Raw genomic sequence first — 19,986 nt, 5'->3', positions numbered from 1 at the left:
AGGAAGGAAGGAAGGAAGGAAGGAAGGAAGGAAGGAAGGAAGGAAGGAAGGAAGGAAGGAAGGAGGGAAGGGAGGAAAGAAGGAAGAGAAAAGAGGGATGGAAAGGAAGATGAAAGGGAAGAAGACAGGGAAAAGAGAAGAATGGAAGGGAGGAAGAAAGGTAAAAGAGAGGGATGGAAGAGTGGAAGAGAGGGAAGGAGGGAGGGAAAGAGAGGGATGTAAAGGAGGAAGACAGAGAAAGAGGGAAGGGAAAAGAGGGGAACAGAAGGGAAGAAAAGAGGGTAGAAGGGAAGGAAAAGAGAGGGAAGGAAGGAAGGAAGGAAGAAAAGGAGGAAAGAAGGGAGGAAGGAAAGGAGGGAAAGAGGGAGGAAGTATAAAGTGCTTACTATGTATAAAGGGCTCAGGAAACAAATAGAAGCAAAAACAAAGACAGTTCCTGCCCTCAAGGAGCTTACATTCTAATGGGAAGTCACTATCTCTTTAAGCCTCAGTTTCCTCATATGTAAAATGAGGATAATAATAGCACCTATCTCACAGGGTTGTAGTGAGGATCAAATCAAAAGAAATAATATAGGTCAATCTTGAAGTGCTATATAAATGTTAGCTGATATTATTATTATTATTGCCTGAACAGGAATTCTCTTCTACGAAAACTCTGCTAATTCTCCCTCTTTGTGAAGACCCCTAGCGAGGCTGGACATGACCAAGGCAGCCCATTCCTACTTTTTGTTATTATTCAATTGTTTCAGCCATGTCCTACATTCTGTGACCCCATTTGGGGTTTTCTTGGCAAAGATACTAGAGTGGTTTGCTATTTCCTTCTCCAGCTTATTTTACCTATGAGACAAACAGGGTTAAGTGACTTGCCTAGGGTCACTCAGCTAGTGAGTGATGCCAGAATTTAACTCAGGAAGATGAGCCTTCCTGACTTCAGGCCCAGTACACTATCTATCCAGTATGCCACCTAGCTGCCAAAATATGTAGGATTATATTTGTATATCACTTTTATATATGTATCTTCTACAGAATATATGTTCATGTATTATAAAAATATATTAGTTATATGTCACATAAGATAAATTGTATAGTTATCTAATTTTTAAAAAAATTTTACTAAAATATTTTTAAACAATTTTCCTGACCTCAGGTTAAGAACCCCTGCTTTAGGATTGATTATTATTGCATTAAACTAAACAGCTCCAATTTTACCAATTCTTTAAGTACAAAATTCTGTTTAAAAAAACCCTGACATTTAGATAATGTTTAATATGTGATATCTCTATTACAACTCTATGAGGTAAGCGATAACAGTTGTGATTTTATAGACAAGTAAACTGAAATTGAGAAAGGCTGGCTAATGCCCAGGACCACATAGCTGGTGAACATCAAGGTTGGGATTTGAACCCAAATCTTTCCAACTACAAGTCCAGCATTCCATCCACCACTCTAAGTAAGGAAGGAGGTAGATGCTGGTTTCTATAGAAGAATTCTGAATCCCCTATGGATTGCTTTTATTATGATAAAAATAGGTCTTGGGAACCTGGTGACTTAGGCCAAGTATTAAAGGGAGGAAAAGGAACTGAAAGCCTTCCTGCCATCTACACTAGGGAAATCCTCATGAAGCAAACTGACCAGCAATCTTTATCCTGTGCCGGTCACCTCATGCCGCAAGAGCCCAGGCTCCATCCACCAGCCCTTGACAACTACTGTTTCTCCAAGCACAGGCTCTGAGGTTTCACTCTACCATATTGGAGGGGGAAAGGCTGGCTCAAAGAACAATACCACTTCCTGGGAAAGCAAACATGACCCCTGTCTAAGACTGTGGATCAAAACGTTTCATCTAAGAGATAGAAGCACATAATGGCAGCTCATTGTCAAGAGCAGAAGCATTGCCCAGAGTTATCCACCAGCAGGAGAAAGGACCTATTTATTCGCTAAGGCTGAGGAGTTCTTTTCTCATCCGTATTTTACTTACTTGTTTTGTAATCTCTAGCCCACAACAGACAGCCTCCCTCCTCCTCCTCTTGTAGCACCTGAGAATACTTTCTCTTTTTGGTTGGTGGTGGTAAGACCCTGAAATGAAAACAGCGCAATCTGTTAGTCTTTCTTTTTTACTCCATTCATGTTTTATCAAGTCAATTTTAATGAGTCAGGTCTAACCTCTATACCTAATTGCGATTTCCTTTGGTGAGGATACCTTGGCCCTGACTCTTCTCTACTTCTTTTCCAGAAAGGAGATAGAGATATAAATAGATATGGAGATATCTATATGGAGATAGAGATATCAATAGATAAATAGATAAATAGATATAAATAGATATAAAATAGATATGGGTGTGTCTGTGTGTATACATGTATGTATATGTTCATCTTTTATATACATATATAAATATATATAATATATATCCATCAAACATATACCCATCATTTATATATATATCCATATGTCCATCACATACATGCCTATCATATATATGTGCGTGTGTGTGTGTATGTGTGTGTGTGTGTGTGTATGATGTATAATGCTGTTTAAAAAAAAAGTAATGTGATAAGGCATTCCAAGTTCCCAGAGCTCACTTAGAGAAAAATAATATGGACTTAATCTCAGTATAATTTAACCGTGTTTGTAGATAACCCTTTCCTCATTGGGAGTTGGAGTATCATTTCTGATGCCCTTTAATCTTGTTATCACCCTATAGACTAAAGTTCTTAACTTTTCTTGTGTGATGGGCAAACTGGAAAAGCCTATGGGTCCCTTTTCAGAATAATGTTTTTAAATTAATAAATTACACACACAAGACTACAAAGTAAATCAATCATATTGAAATGTAGTCATTTAATTTTTTTAAAAGTTCATAGACTCTCTGGTTAAGAATTTTTATTCTAGTTTTTTTTTTTTTTAAGTAGGTTAGGGGCCGGGATAATTTAATGTTTAATGTTAATTGCTTTTTTAAGAGAATTGCTTTGCTGTTGTTTCGTTGGGTTTTAGGTTTTTTTAATCCTGAAAGCATCCTGGCCGGTCAGATAAACAATGCTTTCCTGGGCATCCAGAATCCCCCTGTATTTTTCTGACCTTTTACCTTTTCATTCAATCAGAGACCTTTGGGATTTTATTGAGCTTTTTCTTCAAAGATTCTCACAGTCAAGAACGGTGGACCAATACAGTCTCATAAATGTCTCAACAGTGCCATCTTCTGGCAAGGCCTGCACCCATTATTTTTCTGAACCAGAGATTCTTAACCTCTAAGGGTGTGATGGATCCCTCTGCTGGTAAGCTGAAGCCTATGGATTCTCAGAACAGTGTTTTTAAGTGAATAAAAGAAAAAATGTGGATTACAAAGAAAAACAATTATATTGAAATAAAGACATAATTTTTTCCCATCCAAGTTCTCATACAAGCCCCCTCCCCCCCCACAAAATACTCAAAATTTCAATTAAGGTTAGTGAAAATAAAGATTTTTTTTCCCACTCAATTTCATGGATCCCCTGAAATCTACCCACAGACTCTGTGGGGTCCACGAGCTTGTTTTTTTTTACATATACTTTGATAACTGCATTTCAATATTATTAGTTTCTTTTGTATTTTATTTGATGCAATTAAAAATATTTTTCCAAGAAAGGGTCCCTTGGCATCTGACAAAGGGGCCCATGATACCCAACAAGTTAAGACTCTCTAGTCTAAGTGGTGCAGTGGATAGAGCACCGGAAGTCAGGAGGAACTAAGTTCAAATCTGGTCTCAGACACACAATGCGTACTAGCTGTGTGACCCTGGGCAAGTCACTTAACCCCAATTGCCAAGCCAAAAACAAACAAACCAAAAGACTCTCTACTCTAGAATCACTAATTTTAAGAATCACAATAGCTTTGGGGATTGTGTCTGCTATTAAGCCTATCGTAAAAATTATCTGGCCATTTACCGTGGGCTGTGGTGCAGTCTTGGTTGGGGATAAGAACAATTTGAGGCCAAGTGGGAGGATGTAGGTTGGTCCCAAGGATCCTCAGGGTTACTGATGTTCAGACAACAGTCATGATACCCACGTGAAGGATATGCAGTGGAGTTCATTTCATATATATTCTCTGGCTGGTTAGGAAGCATCTTTCCAGGTGTGGAGTGCTGTAACATAGCAAGAGGTCTAGCACCCGCACCTGGAAGAAGGAAGAGATGAGAAGGAATTTCTCACAATACAGCATCCAGTAAAATAAAAAGAACCATGACAATGAAAGATGTCACTCACCTTTGACCTGAGGAGGAGAGCTTGGATCTGATCCAGAGTAGGGGGGAGTGTCAGGTAACTGGCTCTGCCTAGGGAACAGACACAGGATTTATTTTTTCCCCTGCCTCTTTCTTCAGTAAGGTGCTACCTCTTCCTGAAGACTCCTCTGCACCAGTTCAAATAATATACAAGTTCCCCAATGGCAGTGATGGTCTCATTTTCACCTTTGTATTCCCAGCACCTAACATAGCACCTCGAATATAGCAGCACTTTATATAAATATAATTGAACAAAACTCTAAACTAGGGTGGGCATGTTGGAGGTTTAGTGGAGCACTAAAATTTAGGGGGTGCTGACAGTATTTATATTCTGTCTGCAGTTAGAAACAACGGAACTTGTATCTAGTTAGCATAATGGGCTGCAAGGGAATGCTTATCCCTATGAATTAAATTGAAAATGAAATTGAAAATAAAAAATTAATTAAATCCCAGAACACCATTCAGTTCTCAAACGCCTATTGTATTAGTATGAATAAAGAGTTCAACTAGAAAGCAATCAGAAGGTAGGGACTAGAAGCTTCTTCACCCCAGGGTGAGCTTCTTTTTGGCCTACCCCTAAATGTTTTGTCCCTCCCTCCCCCCCAAGTAAAAGAATTGTCCCAAGATCCAAACTGGCGTTAAAGTTCTGTTACAATCAGGACCACAACTAAGAGGGTGGCAACCATAGCAGTTCTCAGACCATTTGGGGGAAGACATAGGAGCCAGGTCATAAATACTTTTATTTGAAACCAACCAGGATAAATGGAATCTTTGGCTTTATTTTAGATAAGGTGAGATAAGATGAGATTTCTAAGGAATCACTATTGCCCTTCTGGGTGAGCCCACAACAGCATTGTCTTCAGTTTGGTTGGGGATGGGAGTAGCAGTGTGGCTGGAGAGAAGTGACTAGTAACCCTCAGGTATAGAATGCTGCTATCTTAAATTCCCAACTCCACTCCTGACTCTCCAGATTTTTCCATCCCCTTCCCAGTAGCTTTCTCACATTGGAGATGGCTCTGCCCCTCAAGACTTCTCATGACTGGCAAATACCCAGTCTGGACCACCATTTCATAGTCCATTTTACATGTTGTCTTCCCCCATTAAACTATAAGCTCCTTGAGGGTGGGGACTGTCTTTTTGCTTGAACACGGTGTCCCCAAAAGTCTTAGTGCAGTTTTAAGCTCTATCTACTGGCCTATCTATCTATATGGATCACTGCCCTCCTCCCTCCCTATTGTTCTTCTAACCCTCTTCTGTATGGCCCTAACTTGTCTTTGACCTCATTGCTCTTGGACTCAGAACATGATTTCATGCCTAGAACTCTGCATCTCATGGATTTCTGATTTTGACCTTCAGAACCTGTTCCTGGTTGCTATTTGGTACCCTGAACAAGATATTGTTTTTGGATCATGTTGCCATGTTGATTCTCTTTTAATTAGTTGTTGGTGTTCAGTCATGCCCAGCTCTTTGTGGTCCCCTTTGGGGTTTTCTTGGCAAAGATATTAGAGTAGTTTGCCATTTCCTTCTCCAGCTCATTTAACAAATAAGAAAACTGAGGCAAATAGACCTAAGTGGCCCGCCCAGGATCATACAGCTAGTAAGTATCTGAGGCTGAATTTTAATTCAGAAAGATGAGTCTTCCTGACTCCAGGCCTGGCACTCTATTCACTTCGTCACCTAGCTACCCCTCTTATTTAGTAATCATTGCCTAATCCATAGCATGCTCTGTAACAGTATGTATTGCTGCAGATTCTATACTGAACCTTCTTCCCTTTTATCCCTAGGGTCTATCAACTGGTAACTACCATGGATTTATAATTTATATGCAAATGACTCCCAGACCTCTATATTCAGCTTGAGTTTATCTCCTGAGTTCTCACTAGTCAAGCATACTCAATTGCCTATTGAACATTTCAAACTGGATGTCCCATAAACATCTCTAACTCAATGTGTAGAGAGGACGTGACGGAGAGGATAAGATGTTAGACTTCAGACTGGGAAGATTCAGGTGCAAATTCTGCCTCTGATACAACCTCATGATCTTGGAAAAGTTGCTTAAATTCTCAGAACCTTATTCTTAACATCTGTAAAATAGCCCAATAGACTATATGGCCTCTAAGGACCCTTTCATCTCTAAATCTATGATTCTACATCCAAAACAAACTGTCTTTCCTCTAAGTCTGCTCCTCTCCCAAAGCTCACTGTTACTATCAAGAGCGTTACCATCCTTCTAATCACTCAGGCTTACAATCTCAGAATTATCCTTGACCCCCTCATTCTCCTTTACCCCCTAAACCCAATCACTTGCCAAATCTTGCCATTTCTACCTTCACATCTTTTGCATCTGTTCCCTTCTCTTTTCTTACCTGGACACCATCCTTGTTCAGGTCTTTATCACCCCTCACCTAAACTACTGCAATTAGCCTCTTTTTTCTGACTTCTGGGTTTCTTTTTTCTTTTTTTGGTCTTATTTCAGTTTATTTCATTTTTTTGAAGGAAAGAACAAAAAAAAGCATTTGTTAAACACTTACAACATTATTTCTATTTTTTTCCTAGTTCAGTTACTTAAGAACACTAAAGGAAAATGAACACTATCTATTGCAAACATGCCAAGATTATGCATCACAGAGAACTGAAGGAGACCTCAGAGGCCATATAGTCCAGCCCATGACTTTAAGAATCACTTTAAGAATGTTTTATTAAATAATAGTTATTCATTAAAAACAGCTAACATTTCTTTAGAGCTTTAAATAGTCTCTTAATCAGCCTCCCTGCCTCAAGTCTCTCCTCTCCAATTCAGACTTTACACAGAGGCCAAAGTGATTTCCTTTAATTAAATAAGCCTGACCATGTCACTCCTCTCTTCAACAGACTCCAATGTCTTGCCATTACCTCTAAGATAAAATATAAATACCATTGCTTGACATTTAAAGCCTTCGCAACCTGGCCTAGAGTCAGGAAGACCCGAGTTCAAATCTGGCCTCAGACACTTACTAGCTGTGTGACCTTGGGCAAATCACTTAACCTCAGTTATCATCTCAATTGGTAACAGTTATCAGTTGATAATTCAGTTATCATCTGGAGTATTGTATTTGGTACTGAGCCCCATGATTTAATTTTATTTATTTTTGTAGAGTTAAGTGATTGCCTAGGGTCACACAGTTAGTAAGTGTCTGGAGCAGGATTTGAACTCAGGAGTCAGGCTCAGCAATCTATCTACTGTGCCAAAGAGAGCCAAGAAAGACTTACGGAGAAGATTGCTTAAAATCTCTTAGTAACCTGTTCCTTTATCACTATTTACAGACAATTCTTTTTTAAAAATTTTATTGATATCTTTTATTTTTATATCACTTTTATTTCCAAATATATACCCCCCCTACCCAGGGAGCCATCTCAAATGAATAAAAAAGGGAGTATAAAAAGAAGTTCAATCAAGTCAACTAGATCTGAAATCTAACAGTATATACAACGTACCAGACCCAATACTCGTCCCAACCCTGCAAAGAAGGGAGGGAGGCTCTTTTCTCCTCTCTTCTTCCGAACCAAACTTAATCATTATAATGTCACAGTTTTCAGTCTCATCTTTTTTTTTTCCCTTTGATTTTATTTTCCGGAAGTCACTTTAAAGCAGTCAATTGGATAGAGTGCTGGACCTAGAGTCAGGAAGACTCATCTTCCTGAGTTCAAATATGGCCTCAGACACTTATTGGCCATGTGACCCTGTTTGCCTCAGTTTCCTCATCTGTATAATGAGCTAGAGAAAGAAATGGCAAACTACTCCCGTGTCTTTGCCAAGAAAACTCCAAATGGGGTCATGAAGCATCAGACACAACTGAGACAAATGAACAAGTCACATTAAGTTGTTTTCCTGGTCCTGCCACATCATTTATATTGGTTCATCTAAGTCATCCCAGGTTTCTCTGTATTTTTCACATTCAATGTGTCTCACAGTGCAGTAACATTCCATTACCTTCTTGCGCCTGCCACAATTTGTTTAACCATCCCCCAGCAGACGGGCTTTCTCTTTGTTTCCATCTGTTTGCTACTACAAAAAATCAGAGCCTTAATTCTATCCTTAATCGCACATGCTAGAAGTTCTTAAGTTGGCTTTCTAATGCAGTCTCACAAGCACAAGCTCAAGAATCTCGCTAATGTTCACCAGTTTCTTTTTAGCCCTCGTGACAAGCTTGTGTCCATTGGGCAAAAGGAATTTCCACCAATTGAAAGTCTCTTCTATTTTCTTTGGCTCTAAAGAAAAAGCATGACGTCATGAGTCACTCATTCCTTGAAAGGCCATCTCTGTCTTTAGCTCAAGTTCTGAGGGAGTTACAAGAATCAAGGAGTAAGCAGCTCCTGGCAGAAGAATGGAGTCATTGGGAAAGTGGTTACCACTTGGCACAAATGCTCCTTAAGTTCACAATGACGTCCCCCACACACAGACACACACAAATTGCTTTTGTCAGGTTGCATGTGCTATTTCTGGAAGACCTGATCATGAGAAATTTCCTTCTGATAGTCTGAAGCCACAAGAAACCAAAAAACGAGGTGGGGGGAGTACAAAAAGACCTCGGTTGACTTTTATTGCATGGTTTGAGTTTAAAGATGGGTTTCTGGTGTTTGAATATATGATGTTGAAAATGCTTTCTGCTTTTTTTGAGTTTCTCTCACCCCCAAAGGAGCCAAAGAGACTGCTGTGAAATAATAGACAACTGGCCTTAGAGCCAGGAAGACTTGGGTTTTAGTCCCACATATATTGACTGTGATCCTGGCTAAATCACTTAACCTCTCAATGTTCCAGGAAGTATTTAAGACCATAAATTGCAGGGAAGATATTGATGTGCATTGGCAGAATGAACTTCTTCATGGAGGGATTTCCTATACCAAAAAAATCACAGGTCCAGTGCCCATGCCATACTCTCTGTCCCTGATACCCATAAGGCTCACTTGGGACAGGCTACTATACTCTGGCTGCATCCCCTTCCCCTGCCCAACGGCCCTCACCCTACCATATACTGGAAACTTTCATGCCCCGTGCTTGTAGATTCCAAGGCTTTGTCTAATATACACCTAGCATCTGAGAGGTTTGAAGGCAATTAGAGGTTCTGGAGTATTCACCTCCTCTCTATAAAATCATGGCCCTTGCTTGCCTCAGCAAGCTGAGAAGCTAAAGCTCTTAGACATCCTACATATCAATGAGGGAACTGGAAAACCCTTGGCCAAGTGCAAAGGTAACCTCTCCAAAAGACCATCATTGACTGCCATTCCCATTTCTACTGCAGTCTAAAGACCATAGGACCTGGTGATTGCCCTCTAAAGACTGAAATCTAGTTATATCTTTGCCAAAATCTTTCTTCTTTTGTACCGTTTCCCCCACGCCCTTTTCCTGAGTGTATCATTTTAAGTCTTAAGCCTTCCCATTTTGTAAGTTAAAATGTGAAGTAATAAAGACCTGATTCACACTTGACTGGCCTGACCAAAGATCCCTTAAATTTCCAGATTTCTAGAACAGATTATTAGGACAGAATAAAACCAGCATTTCTATTGGCTCCCAGGGAATTCTCCCCTTAGATTCTTAATGATTCAGTTTCCACTCATGGCCCTCTTGCCTATCTCTGCATAACACAATTTTTGGAAAGAACTTGCCATGGAGAGATCCACCATAGTATCCTTGTGACTGTGGCTGGTACTTTTGTTAAGATCTTTCTACCCACATCCTATCTATCCTACCCTATCAAGTCTTATTATCTCTATTTCCATCTCCACCTTCTCTTAGAACTTCAGAGTGATTGCACCCTTTTGAACTTATGTTTGCTCAACACAATTAGTGCTTAATTGTATATGGTCTTGTTTGTTCCCTAATTAGTTGGTATGTTATGGGAAGGTACCAATCAATCAATCATGCATTAATTCCCTACTGTGTGTTAGACTCTGTGCTAGCTTCTAGAACTACAAATAACAAACTAGAGCCTATCAGGGTGAGGAACCTGTGGCCTTGAGGCCACATGTGGCCCTCTAGGTCCTCAAGCATGGCCCTTTGACAAAATCCAAACTTCACAAAACAAATCCCCTTAGTTAAAGGATTTGTTCTGTAAAACAGACTCAGTCAAAAGGCTGCACTCAAGGACCTAGAAGGCCACATGTGGCCTCCAGGCCATAGGTTTCCCAGCACCGGATTCTACCCATCATTGGCTAGCTACCTGGCTTTCAATAAATACTTGGTTATAAATTGATGGAACTGGTTGGGGATTTTATACACCACTAAGTGAGACAAAACTGGAAGTTACTCTGGCAGAAATACGGATAGTTGGTGAAGTGTAATGGTCAGAGGGGCTTTGTGGAGAGTAGCATGGCATAGGGTAGAGGTGTCAAACTCCCACAAACTCTGCAAGTGCAGTAGAACCAGATTAAAATGTAATTGGGAAATGTTTATTTAAAAAAAGCAAAAATATATTACAATATAGATAATATTAATATCAAGATAATGTACAACATAGATAATGCCTGTCAAGATACAACCAGCAGGGATTTTTTAAAATAATATTTTCTTTTTCCCCAGTGACATGTAAAGATAATTTTTAACATTCATTTTTAAAAAACTTTGAGTTCCAAATTTTCTCTCTCCATCCCTCACACAGTAAGGAATTTGATATGTTATACATATTCAATTATGCAAAGTATATTACCATATTAGTCATGTTGTGAGAGAAGATAGACTCAAAGGAAAAAAAAGCCCATGAAAACAAATACAGAAAGTGAAAAATAGTATGCTTCGATCTGCATTCAGACTCCATCACTTCTTTCTCTGGAGGCAGATAGCATTTTTCATCATGAGTCCCTTAGAATTGTCTTGGATCATTATATTGCTGAGAATTGCTAAGTCATTCACAGTTGATCAATGTACAATATTGCTGCTACTATTGTACACTGTTCTCCTGGTTCTGCTCAGTTCACTTTGTATCAGTTCATATAAGTCTTTCCAGGTTTTTCTGAGTCTGCCCATCATCTTATAGCACAGTGATATTCCATTACAATCATATACCACAGCAGAGATCGTTATGTACAATCCAGTGACCCAATTTCTATTTGAGTTTGACAGCACTGGTTTAGAGTGGTGGACTTGAAGTCAAGAAAACGAGTTTAAATCCTAACTCAGACATTTAATAAATATGTGACCTTTTGACTCTAGTCACGATAGGATGAGATCAGAGAAGTCAGGGGGACTGGGGCAAGGAGAAGGCCTGATATCAGCACTACTAAGCCTATGCCAAGAGGATCAAATCCCTACTTATCATCCCCTCTACCAGTCATACACATACACACACACACTATCATTTGTCAGGATATTTTCTTTGTTCTGATGGTAATATAACCTACATAATATTTAATTATCTACATGTGTATCTCTCCTCTTAGACTATAAATGATTGAGCAATGATTCCCCCCCCAAAAAAAGAACTGGATAAGTTATATAACAAAGTTAAGTTACATAACAAAAGCTTATGAAGATCATAACATTTAGCACTTTTGACAGCTTTGCTTTCTAACTACAAACATCTGCATTCTATTTGGTCCAATGTTATCCCAATGATGATCATGATAAGAAGAAGAAGAAGAAGGAGGAGGAGGAGGAGGAGGAGGAGGAGGAGGAGAAGGAGAAGAGGAAGAAGAAGAAGAAGAAGAAGAAGAAGAAGAAGAAGAAGAAGAAGAAGAAGAAGAAGGAGGAGAAGGAGAAGGAGAAGGAGGAGGAGAAGGAGGAGAAGGAGAAGGAGAAGGAGGAGAAGGAGAAGGAGGAGAAGGAGGAGGAGGAGGAGGAGGAGGAGGAGGAGGAGGAGAAGGAGAAGGAGGAGGAGAAGCAGGAGGAGGAGGAGGAGGAGGAGGAGGAGGAGGAGAAGAAGCATTTATATAGCACCATATTTATATATTTACTTAGCCAGGCACTGTGCTAAAAGCTTTACAAATATTAACTCATTTGGTCCTCACAATGACTTTGATAGGTAGGTGCTATTATTATCCCCACATTACAGATGAGGAAACTGAGGCAAACACATACAGTGACTTGGTCACATAGCTAGTAAGTGTATAAGGCTAGATTTGAACTCAGGTCTTTCTGACTCCAGGCCAAGTGTTCTATCCATTGTAACACCTAGCTGTTTCAAGTGGAAGGGAGGTAAAGAATTGAGGGTGAGGAGTTTTAGAAAATGTTTTCAAGGGGCCTAAATATTAGACATTGCCTCAACTATGAAAAGCTTAGACACAGACATCCACATGTACACACACACACACACACATACACACACACACTCTAAAACAAGAAACAGAGCAGATTTTTAGGACTTGGAGTCAGGAAAATCAGGATTCACATCCTGCTGTTTACTAGCTGTGTCACTATAGCAAAGTCACTCAATAGCCTTGAGCCTTTTTTCTTGTCTGTAAAATGGAAATAATAACTAATAGTATCTAAATAACAAGGTTGTATGAGAGTCAAATGAGAAAATTTATGGAAAGTACTTTGCAAATGTACATTATTGTTGTTTTGATGGTTTTATTTAGCAGACATTGCTAAGTCGGAGGAGATGAGAAGAGAGGTCATTGAAGTAACTTTTATAATGCACAGAAGAGAATAAAAGGAAGACAAGAAAGAAATATAAATGAGTTGGACATCTTTGAAAATTACATTGAATTTATTATATACTTAGAAGAAAAAATAAGTTATATATAATAGAAATTCATGGTTTTTCTGTTTTAATTTGTATATGGAAATGATCATTTCATCAAACATTAAAGTTCAGAATTTTTAAAATGATAAAAAAGCAAGTTATATGTTAATAGATTACAAATTTATGTACAAGCCCCCTTTCTGTTATACTTTGTGTGTGGGAATGCTCATTTTATTTGGTATTTGTTAAGTCAGAATTTTTAAAATTTTAAAAAAATTTAAAGGTAAGTGGTATGTGGGCATACATTTTTAGACATTACCATTTTAGACATTGCAAATTTGCTTAGCTTGAGTGTTCTTAATTTTTACATAGGGGGTTCTACTGCAAGGATGCAGAGGATAGTAATGTAAAACAAATCGAAACATAGGAAATGAAAACAGAAAGTGGAAAAATAAAGGAAGATGGGACATGGGAGCTGGTGGATCCTTTGGGACAGAGGGGGAAATTGAAGATAACAGAGAAAAGAGCCTTAAAAGATTAGACTTTCGATCAGTTTTGAGATTTGGTACAGTACACTTTTCAATCCTCAAAACACCTGCTACTCCTGAGTTCTAAAGTGATTTTGTTCAACTGATTTTAATGACTAAAAATGATATATAATATATAATAATAATATAATAAGTCAACGTAAGAAAAGGGGGCTTTGAAGATCCTAACAAACTCAATCCTAAAGATTATATATGTGATTATGTCTAAATAAATTGAGAAAAGAATCATGTCGTCTTGTTTTTACCCAGAGTTTCTTAGCCCATCATTCCCTCCTTTACTTTGGACCTAGAAAGTCATATGGGCCATTGGACTGAAAACAAGGTTCTCAGAGGAATACCCAAATTAATTGCTTCTCTGGTTTTCACAATGTCCCTGAGAATTCCTTATCAGTCCTTTGTTTACAGGCCGAGGATCTGAAATGCACAGCTGGCAATCAATTTGCTCAGGATCTAAAACGATTTTGCAACACAAGAATCATTCTAAACCCATTAAACAGAGCTCTAGGTCACACTCAGACCATTTGGTACACAGACAAAGGAAAACCAGAAGCCCATTTTCAGTTGCTCCTGACTTCCTGGTCTTCCTCCCAGCACCACCCCCCCTCCCCCCCGCCCGTACCTCACAGATGGTCACCTTCTGGCAGAGCAATAACTAGGAATTTTTGCACCTGAAGCAAATACCACAAATGGCATTCAGTTCAAGCTGTATGAAGCATACTCAGTTGGAAGTAGATAAAGTAAGGCATCTTGAAGAATAAACCTATCCTAGTCTGCCATGTGGTAGATTCCAATGCAAGTAATTATTCTTGCTAATTAAAGCCTAAACTCCACTTGCTCCAGTGCCCTCAAAATTTGGCAACCCCTAAATTCAGTTTTCTGGGGGTAAAACCCAAGTTTCCCTCCACTAGTTACAGCTTTCCCTCTAGGAAAGCATACTCCAAACCTTCTAGACCTTTTGGCAATCTGGTGAAGCCTCTGGAACCCTTCTCAGAGTTTTTTAAATGAATACACTAAAATGTTCAGGATTACAAAGGAAGCCAATTATATTAAATATAGTTCTCAAAATATATTTTAATATAATTAATTTATTTTGAGTTTTCAACATTCACTTCTGTGAGATTTTGAAGTTTAAATTTTCTCCCCCTTCTTCTCCTCCCCCCCACTCCCCAAAACAGGTGCCATATGATATATGCTCTACTTATACATTCATATTAAGCATATTTTCACATTAGTCATGATGTAAAGAAGAATTAGAACTGATAGGAGGAACCACAAGAACAAAGCAATGAAAGAAAATAACAAAAGGAAAGAAGAGCAAATAGTATGCTTCCATATGCATTCAGACTCCATAGTTCTTTCTCTGGATGTGGATCGCATTTTCCATCATGAGTCTTTTGGAGTTGTCTTAGATTCTCACATTGCTGAGGACAGCCAAGTTTATCAAAATCAGTCATTGCACAATGTGGCTATTACTATGTATAATGTTCTCCTGGTTCTGCTCATTTCACTCTGCATCAGTTCATATAAGTCTTTCCAGGTTTTTCTGAAGTCTGCCTGCTCATCTTTTCTTATAGCACAATAGTATTCCATTACATTCATTTGCCACAACTTGTTTAGCCATTCCCTAGTTGATGGGCATCCCCTTAGTTTCCAATTTTTTACCACCACAAAAAGAGCTGCGGTAAATATTTTTGTACAGTGGGTCCTTTCCCCATTTTTATGATGTCTTTGGGATATAGACCTAGAAGTGCTATTGCTGGGTCAAAGGGTACACACATTTTTTTAGCCCTTTGGGCATAGTTTCAAATTGCTCTCCTAAATGGTTGGATCATTTCACAACTCCTCCAACAATGCATTAGTGTTCCAATTTTCCCACATCTTCTCCAACAGTTATCATTTTCCTGTTTTGTCATGTTAGCCAATCTGATAGGTGTGATGTGGTACCTCAGAGTTGTTTTGATTTGCATTTCTCCAATCAATAGTGATTTAGAGCATTTTTTTCATATGATTATAGATAGCTTTAATTTCTTTCTTTGACCATTTATCAATTGGGGAATGACTTGTATTCTTATAAATTTGACTCAGTTCTCTACATATCTTAGAAATTAGGCCTTTATCAGACACACTGGTTGTAAAAATTCTCTCCCAGTTTTCTGCTTCCCTCCTAATTTTGGATGCATTAGCTTTGTTTGTGCAAAAACTTTTCAATTTAATGTAATCAAAATTACTCGTTTTGCCTTTCATAATGTTCTCTATTTCTTGTTTGGTCATAAATCCTTCCCTTCTCCATAGATCATATAGGTAAACTATTCCTTGCTCTCCTAGTTTGCTTACAGTATTAGTCTTTATATCTAAATTATGTACGCATTTTGACTTTATGTTGGTATAGGGTGTAAGATGTTGGTCTATGCCCAGTTTCTGCTACACTATTCTCCAATTTTCCCAATTTTTTTTGTTAAATAGTGATTTCTTATCCCAGAAAATGGAGTCTTTGGATTTATCAAATAATAGATTGCTATAGTCATTCACTGTTGTGTCTTACATATCTAACCTATTCCACTGATCCACTCTATTTCTTAGCCAGTACCAAGTAGTTTTGATGATTGCTGCTTTATAATACAATTTAAGATCTGGTACAGCTAGGCCACCTTCCCTTGCATTTCTTTTCATTAGTTTCCTTGATATTCTGGACCTTTCGTTCTTCCAGATGAATTTTGTTATTGTTTTTTCTAGCTCTATAAAATAATTTTTGGTAGTTTGATTGGTATGGCACTGAAGAGGTAAATTAATTTAGGTAGAGTTGTCATTTTTATTATATTAGCTTAGCCTATCCATAAGTAATTGATATTTTTCCAATTATTTAGATCTGACTTCGTGTGAAAAGTGTTTTGTAATTGTGTTCATATAGTTCCTAAGTTTGCTTTGGCAGGTAGACTCCCAAATATTTTATAATGTCTACAGCAACTTTAAATGGACTTTGTTAGTAGTATATGGAAATGCTGATGATTTGTGTGGGTTTATTTTATATCCTACAACTTTGCTAAATTTGTTTATTATTTCAAGTAATTATTTACATGATTCTCTAGGATTCTCTACGGTTACCATCATATCATCTGCAAAGAGTGATAGCTTTTTTCTTCTTTGTCTATTCTAATTTCTTCAATTTCTTTTTCTTCTCTAATTGCTAAAGATAACATTTCTAGTACAATATAGAATAACAGTGGTGATAACGGAATGTTTCACCTCCAATCTTACTGGAAATGCTTCTAGCTTGTCCCCATTACATATAATGCTTGCTGATGGTTTTAAATAGATGGTACCTATCATTTTAAGGAAGACTCCATTTACTCCTATGCTCTCTAGTGTTTTTAATAGGAATGGGCATTGTATTTTGTCAAATGCTTTTTCTGCATCTATTGAGATAATCATATGATCTCTGTTAGTTTTGTTGTTGATAGTCAATTATGCTGATAGTTTTCCTAATATTGAACCAGCCCTGCATTCCTGGTATAAATCCTACTTGGTCATAGTGTATCATCTTCAAGATAAATTGCTGTAATCTCTTTGCTAATATTTTATTTAAAATTTTTGCATCTATATTCATTAGGCAAATTGGTCTATAATTTTCTTTTTCTGTTTTGGCTCTTCCCAGTTTAGGTATCAGCACCATATGTATCATAAAAAGAATTTGGTAGGACTTCTTCACCCATTTTCCCAAATAGTTTACATAGTTGTTTGGAACAGTTTGGAATTAGTTGTTCTTTAAATGTTTGATAAAATTCACTTGTAAATCCATCTGGGCCTGGAGATTTTTCCTTAGGAAATTCATTGATAGCTTGCACAATTTCTTTTTCTGAAATGGGTTTTTTTTAAGTATTTTATTTCTTCTTCCTTTAATCTGGGCAATTTATATTTTTGTAAATATTCATCCATTTCATTAAGATTGTCAAATGTATTGGCATACAGTTGGGCAAAATAGCTCCTAATTATTGTCTGGATTTCCTCTTCATTGGTAGTGACTTCACCCTTTTTATTTTTGATGCTGGTAATTTGGTTGCCTTCTTTCTTTTTTTTTAATCAAATTCACCAAAACTTTCTCTATTTATTGTTGGGGTTTTTTTTCATAAAACCAGCTCAGTTTTATTTATTAGTTCAATAGTTTTCTCATTTCAATTTTATTAATCTCTCCTTTGGTTTTCAGAATTTCTAATTTGGTATTTAATTGGGGATTTTTAATTTGTTCTTTTTCTAGCTTTTTTAGTTGCATGCCCAATTCACTGGTCTCTTTTTTCTCTATTTTATTTATGTAAGCATTTAGAGATATAAAACCTCCCCTAAGGACTGCTTTTGCTGCATTACGTAAGCTTTGGTATGTTGTCTCATTATTGTCATTCTCTTGGGTGAAGTTATTGATTGTTTATATGATTTGTTGTTTGACCCACTCATTCGTTAGGATTAGATTATTTAGTTTCCAATGAATTTTTAGTCTGTTTTTCCATGGTTCTTAATTACGTGTAATTTTTATTTCATCATGATCTGAAAATGATGCATTTAATATTTCTGCCTTTCTGCATTGGATTGTGAGGTTTTTATGCCCTAGTCAATTTTTGTGTAGGTGCCATGTACCACTAAGAAAAAGATATATTCATTTCTGTCCCCATTCAGTTTTCTCCAGAGGTCAACCATATCTAACTTTTCTAAAATTCTATTCATTTCCTTAACTTCTTTCTTGTTTATTTTGTGGTTAGATTTATCTAGTTCTGAGAGGGGCAGGTTGAGGTTCCCTACTGCTATAGTGTTGCTGTCTATTTCTTTCTATATCTCCCTTAACTTCTTCTTTAAGAATTTGGATTCTGGGGCAGCTAGGTGGTGCAGTAGATAGAGCACCAGCCCTGGAGTCAGGAGGACCTGAGTTCAAATCTGGCCTCAGACACATAACACTCACTAGTTGTGTGACTCTGGACAAGTCACTTAACTCCAATTGCCTCACCAAAAAAAAAAAAAAAGAATTTGGATGCTATACCACTTGGCGCATATATGTTTAGAAATGATATTACTTCCTTGTCTATGGTGACTTTTAGCAGGATGTAGTTTCCTTCCTTATCTTTTCTAATTAGATCTATTTTTGCTTTTGCTTTGTCTGAGATCAAGATTGCTACCCCTGCTTTTTTTACTTCAGTTGAAGCATAATATATTCTGCTCCAGCCTTTTACCTTTACTCTGTATGTATTCCTCTGCTTCAAATGTGTTTCTTGTAAACAACATATTGTAGAATTATGGTTCTTAATCCACTCTGCTATCTGTTTCCATTTTATTGGAGAGTTCATCCCATTCACATTCACAGTTATGATTACTGTCTTTTTCTCTCCATCTTATTTTCTCCTCTGTTTATGCCTTTCTGTCTCCTTTCTCCCCTTCCCTCCTTATTAGAGTTTTGCTTCTGATAACTGCCTCCCTCAGTCTTCCCTCCCTTCTATTAGCCCCATCCCTTTTCTTCCACTTTACCCTTTCTACTTCTCACCTCCCTTCTGTTCACCCCCTTCCTTTTCTTTTCCCTTTCCCCTCCTATTTCCTATAGAGTAAGTTAGATTTCTATACCTAACTCATTATGTTATTCCCTCTTTGAACCAAATCTGATGAGAGTAAGGTTCAAACAATGCTCATCTCCCTCCCTTCTTTCTCTCTACTTTATTAGGTTTTTGTGCCTTTTCATGTGATGTAATTTACCCTTGTCTTCCTCCTCCTTTCCTCTTCTCCCAATATAATCCCTTTTCACCACTTAATTAGATTTTTTTTATCATAACATCAAAGTCAACTTATACCCGTCCCTCTGTCTAAGTATACCCCTTTTAAATGTCATAATAATGATACAGTTCTCAAGAGTTACAAGCATCATCCTCCCTTGTAGGGATGTAAACAGTTTGCCCTTATTAATAACATATTGTTGTTGTTGTTTTTTCTTTCCTGTTTACCTTGTTATGCTTCTCTTGAGTCTTGTATTTGAAGGTCAAATTTTCCGTTGAGCTCTGGTCTTTTGATCAGGAAAGTTTGGACGTCCCCTATTTTGTTGAATGTCCATCTCCTCCCCTGAAAGATTATGCTCAGTTTCACTGGGTAGTTGATCCTTGACTGTAATCCAAGCTCCTTTGCCTTACGGAATATTGTATTCCATGCCCTTCAGTCTTTTAATGTAGAGGTCCCGTGTAATCATGACTGTGGTTCCATAATATTTAAATTGTTTCTTTCTGGCTGCTTACAGTACTTTCTCTTTGATCTGGTAATTTTGGAATTTGGCTACATTATTCCTTGGCATTTTCAATTTGGGATTTCTTTCAGGAGTGATCAGTGGATTTTTTCCATGACTATTTTATCCTCTGGTTCTAGAATCTCAGGGCGGTTTTCTTTAATGATTATTTGAAAGATGTTGTCCAGGCTCTTTTCTTCATCATGGTTTTCAGGTAGACCAATAATTTTTAAATTGTCTCTCCTAGATCTATTTTCCAGGTCAGTTGTTTCACCAATAAGGTA

The 19,986-nt window shown here is 37.7% G+C and overlaps 1 protein-coding gene across 1 annotated transcript in view; it reads right to left on the bottom strand.

Annotated features, from left to right (window-relative positions):
• The window catches only part of MYRFL (myelin regulatory factor like), a 147,324-nt gene that overhangs the window by 115,611 nt on the left and 11,727 nt on the right, over positions 1–19,986 (bottom strand). The window contains 3 exon segments of the mRNA XM_027872047.1: positions 1,976–2,073; positions 3,919–4,147; positions 4,237–4,304. Coding sequence (XP_027727848.1) covers positions 1,976–2,073; positions 3,919–4,147; positions 4,237–4,304 — 395 coding nt within the window.

Source organism: Vombatus ursinus, unplaced genomic scaffold, assembly GCF_900497805.2.
Source record: "Vombatus ursinus unplaced genomic scaffold, bare-nosed wombat genome assembly UNPS02003292.1, whole genome shotgun sequence".
NCBI lineage: Eukaryota > Metazoa > Chordata > Mammalia > Diprotodontia > Vombatidae > Vombatus > Vombatus ursinus.
Note: the sequence above shows the minus strand (reverse complement) of the source record. Positions and strands in the feature narration are given on the sequence as shown.